The sequence below is a fragment of the Aplysia californica genome, unplaced genomic scaffold, assembly GCF_000002075.1.
Source record: "Aplysia californica isolate F4 #8 unplaced genomic scaffold, AplCal3.0 scaffold00496, whole genome shotgun sequence".
Taxonomy (NCBI): domain Eukaryota; kingdom Metazoa; phylum Mollusca; class Gastropoda; order Aplysiida; family Aplysiidae; genus Aplysia; species Aplysia californica.
The window spans coordinates 76896-81895 of NW_004797766.1; the positions used below are offsets into that span (position 1 = coordinate 76896).

Genomic DNA, 5000 nt, shown 5'->3' on the forward strand with positions numbered 1-5000 from the left:
AGGCAAAATTCAAAATTTCTTACCAACTGAAAATATTAGGTGTGTCCCGCGCGCTCATATGACCTTATGCAGTTGCGAGCGCCGTAAAACACTTTACAAAAACAAACAAAAAACCTTTTTAAAAATTATACCGGAAGAAGTCTTTGAGGTTTAGGCCGTTTCTATGAATGTTGAACTGTTGGGACTGTCTATCTATATATCTATCACACACATTTTTTTTTAAATCAAAGAAAGACTACGCGAGCAGTGATTTACAGACGAAAAAGAAAGTGTGCAAGAAACAAATGCTGCGCAGCAGACTGTGGCCGAAGTGGACATGGTCACTGAGCCTGAATGACAACATGCTAGAGGATTTTTAGTGAACCACTTCAGTGGCTCTCGTTGCTCTTCAAGGTAGCAGTGTGCAATAGGATGTAAATCATATGTAACAGATGAAGCTCTAAGCATTCTTCCCAGCAGCAGCTTCAAAGTTGGCGCGGCAGGACAATGGTAAAACATCAGGGTGGATGGCTATAGACCGTCATACTGGCTAGTTGCTGCGGCGTGGGGCCCTCCGATCCAAGTTAACTGGGCCTGATACCCCTAGGTGACGTCAGAGGCCTAGTGACTCGCAACCGTAAGGACGTGGGTTCGAATCCTGTCAGGCACCTGACGTTGTGTCCTTGGGAAAGGCACTTTACACGAGTTTTCCTTACTTCACCCAGGTGGGAATGGGTACCCAGCTATAGACATTGAAAGATCTTGTCAGTTTGTTAGTGCTTGAGCGCTTAATCAGCTGCTTGCACTGTATGCTTTCCGGGAAGCTGAGAATGTTTCTGAGTGTTCTATGGTCTGCTGGGGTAAACATATAGTGTTAAGCACATAGAGTTTGCTGTCGAGCGGAGTTATGCGCTATTCAAATGCTATTTATTATTATTGTTATTAAAATGAATAACACTCTGACAACCTCCCATACCTAGATACCAATCTGATCGTCTTGTATTTGTCTTGCATCAGATACATTGCACCTAGGCGAGAGAGTGATCAGATATTTGCGCTTCTTTTTCTCTCTTTAAACAAACATTTATACGCCAGATATCTGCTTTTATACATCCGTTCCATTTCTTTGTTGTCTATGCCCATCTAATTCCTTCGGCGACAGGGGAGATGATGACAGAAGCCTTGCATAGGCTGGGAGCTGTTAACACAAACCTGCACGTAAGGTGGTCATGGGCTTTGGTCGTTTCATTACCGAGCTGAGGTTAAGGTATGATCCGGCAGCACTCATGTTATCTTAATAGCCTTTGTAGGACAACGCTGCTCATCCCACAAGGGAAAGAGACTAGAAATGTTACCCTAAATAAAGCTCACCTCATCTACCTGAGCTGGTTCGCTGTGATCAGTAGGGATGCCACAATGCGGTCGAAAGTATAGAAAACAAATACAAATTGGTTGCTGGAAAATTGGTGCACTACAGGATAATAGCTTCTGTATTGAAAGGAGGAAAACAATCATTACAACGGAGCTCAGCCGCTATGACCTCGATACTGTTACTCTTAGCGAAACAAGATTTACTGATGAAGGTTGGTTGAAAGAACTAAGTGGCGGCTATACTTTCTTTTAGAAGGGAAAAGACCTTGCAGGGACTAGAAATAATGGTGTTGGCTTTGCGGTGAAAAATCATATCGCTTCCCAACTGGAATCCCTGGGGACGACTTTGCTCACAATCAGTTTGTGGTCAGTTCCACATTTTGCACCGTAATTTACCGATGATTTCGCACTACTTGCTCATGAAGAATCCGGGATGCAAAAATGTGTTGATCATTTTTAAAGATTACGTGAAAACTTTGGACTTGCAAAGCAAACACAGAAGTTCTCTTCCAGCATATCCCTGGTGATACCCAGACCCTTCCCCCTAAAATCTAAATATATAAAACAACACTGAATAATGTTGATAGCTTTAAATATCTTGGCAGTACGCTACCTTCAGACACTCTCATCGATGCAGAAATAGCTTTGCACATGAATAAATCTTCCTTTGGAAGACTCAGAGTAAGAGTTTGAGACTTCTGTGGCATTCGCAAAGATAAAATGTTGAAATTTTACAACGCTGTGCTTTTCCCGACCCCGTTTTATGGTGTCGAGACCTGGACGGTGTACCAAAGACATACCAAGAAGCTTAATCATTTCCGTATGAAATGCCTCGGGAAAATTGTTGGCATTATTCGATGAAAGGATTAAATACCAGACACCAAAGTTGTCACAAGGGCAAATGACGAGAGTCTGTTTTCAAAGCTCAAAAGCTTATCTTGGCTGGCCATGTTGTAAGAATGGCTGGCTCAGAATCCCGAAGGCAGTATTCTATTCTAAACTGTCATAAGGTTGGCGCTCCAAAAAGCGAAACAAAGACGTACTGCAAAAAGTTCCGAAGGACTTTAACATAATTGCCTCAACATGGGAGAACCTTGCTCGGGACAGATCCAGTTGGAGAGCAGCAGTCGCAGAGGGCAGCAAATCATATGACGCTATACAATTCTTTTAAAGCTGGATACAAGGGAGAAGCCCACAAGCTGCGCACATCCACAAAGGGAAGCGGAGCTTTTATATGTTCAAAATGTGTCATCGGCCACCACAAAGACCATAAGTCATCTTAAAGTTTAATTTTTCTAACTCTTATTTTGCTGGAGAAATATTCTCCTCTGCCCGATGTATTGGTCATCGCCAGAATTGCCAGACGAGCAATAATTGTATTGTACATTGGATGAAAAAGTATACAGAGATCAACGGTTTTAAGGTTGAATAGAAAATAATAATGTTTCTGCAGACATGTATAGAATTTAATGACTGTAAAACGGAACATTTCCATTCAATGGTTGATTTTACACAACTGGATATGTTACTTCTTGGACAGACCTACCACCTTTACTTACCTCTGTTACAACCACCTTATTGAACCAGGTTCTGATATCACGAGAAAGACAGACGGAAAGTGTGTGTGTGTGTGGGTGTGTGTGTGGGGGGTTAACTGTTAGAGGTAAGTGTGAACCTTAAATTGAAGAAGAACAGAATAGAATAAGTTTGTGTTACACTGCTTAAATATCAAATGTTAAATCTAATGAAAATTCCTTTTTTTGTACTAGGTACAATTTTCACAGGGAAACGGACGCCGACGACAGAGTGATAGGTAAGCAGGACGCCTTAATCTTGTGCCTTTGGACACGAGGACTGTCATTTAGAGCCAGGCAAGGGCAAAAGTGATAGTCGAAATTATCGGAAGAATACTGGAGAATAAAAGGACAGCCACAGAGAGAGAAAGAGAGAGAGAGAGAGAGAGAGAGAGAGAGAGAGAGAGAGAGAGAGAGAAAGAGTCAGAGAGTCAGAGAGAGAGAGAGAGAGAGAGAGAAGGGGGGGAGGGGGTGGCCCAATAGTCAAGAGAAAAGAAGATTCTTCTTCTTCTTCTTCTTTTTCTTCTTCTTCTTCTTCTTCTTCTTCTTCTTCTTCTTCTTCTTCTTCTTCTTCTTCTTCTTCTTCTTCTTCTTCTTCTTCTTCTTCTTCTTCTTCTTCTTCTTCTTCTTCTTCTTCTTCTTCTTCTTCTTCTTCTTCTTCTTCTTCTTCTTCTTCTTCTCCTCCTTCTTCTTCTTCTTCATCTTCTTTTAGAAAAGAAAAGAACAAAACTTTTTAAAAGACAACGAGCGTAAGAAAAGTAGGTAAAAGCAAGTGTATGTGTTTAATCCCATAAGGAAACAGAGAAATGCAGGAAGTAAAAAAAGAAAGATAATCAGGAAAATAAGAAAGAGGAAAGAAAAGGAGATCATGTAGACGAGGTTTAAATGTTTAATAGGAAGGGAAAATCACTTTACTGAACTGTGAATGCTGTGCTCTAGTAGAAATGAAAACAATACTTTTTGATTTCCCCGCCCTTTTGGTTACGATCAAAGTGTAGTATCTACTAATTATCTTTTTGTTGGTGGCCTCGCGGTTAGGTTACCTGACTCGTAACCATGAGGTTGCAGGTCGGGAGTTCGAGCTGCAGGCCCGACGTTGTGTCCTTAGGAAAGGCACTTTACTCGAATTTTCCTCACTTCAACCAAGTTGGAATGTATAACAGTCCATAGACAGCGAAAGATCTTGTCAGTATGTTAGTGTTTTAGCGCCTATATGGCAGCTGGCACTGTATAATTCCCAAGAAGTTAAGACTGGTTCAGAAAGGTATCAGGTCTTCTGGGGTAATAGCATAGAATGTAAAGCTCACTGAGGTTGCTGTTGAGCGGGGATCTGCGCTATACAAATGCTATAATATTATACGTTCTGTTATTATTGGCTTTTGTGTCCCTGTCCTGAGGCTTGGCGTACCTCTCCACCATGTGTCGCACTGACGGCTCCAGCGTGTCGATCGTGGAAGACAATGGACGTTTCCTGGGAGTGCAAGTCACAGCTCATGAAATCGGACACAGGTCAGTAGTCGGTCTAGAGGCAGGCGGGTTTCTCTTTTCCTTTTTTTCCTTTTTTGGGGGGTAAGTGTTTTACGTGCTCGCATCTGCACAAAGTCATATGAGCGCGCGGGACACGTTAAACTTTTTCAGTTGGTAGGACATTTTGAATTTTGCCTGGGTGGCTGCCCAAACTTACTCTTATCGATTCTGGACCACCAGGGGATCTTTAACGTGCGAAACTTGCACTTGGGACCTCCGAGATAATTCGCCCTGATCCGTGAAGGCTAGTTGATGGATCTTATCTATCATAAGATCAGGGGTGTGGCTGATAAACAGCAGTAAGAGGGAGCCAAGAAGTAGCAGTAGAAAGGCCACAGAAAGAGTCAGGGGCCCAGAAGAGGGGGCAAAGGAGGTGAGAGGTGGGAGCTGAAAGTGGAGACGAAAGCAGGCGACAGAGCATTGTTAGAGAAGCAGGAAAGGATGTGAAAGTTCAAAATTTAAGAAAAGAAAATTTTCCTTCGCTGTCTGGATTCGAGCCCGTGACCTGATGAACGGGAATTTGCGCTATACAAATGCTATCGGTGGCCT

The 5000-nt window shown here is 42.5% G+C and overlaps 1 protein-coding gene across 1 annotated transcript in view; it reads left to right on the plus strand.

Annotated features, from left to right (window-relative positions):
* Positions 1 to 5000, plus strand: part of LOC101848909 (A disintegrin and metalloproteinase with thrombospondin motifs 5) — a gene marked incomplete in the record, with an annotated part of 64859 nt that overhangs the window by 25496 nt on the left and 34363 nt on the right. The window contains 1 exon segment of the mRNA XM_013086722.1: positions 4345 to 4360. Coding sequence (XP_012942176.1) covers positions 4345 to 4360 — 16 coding nt within the window.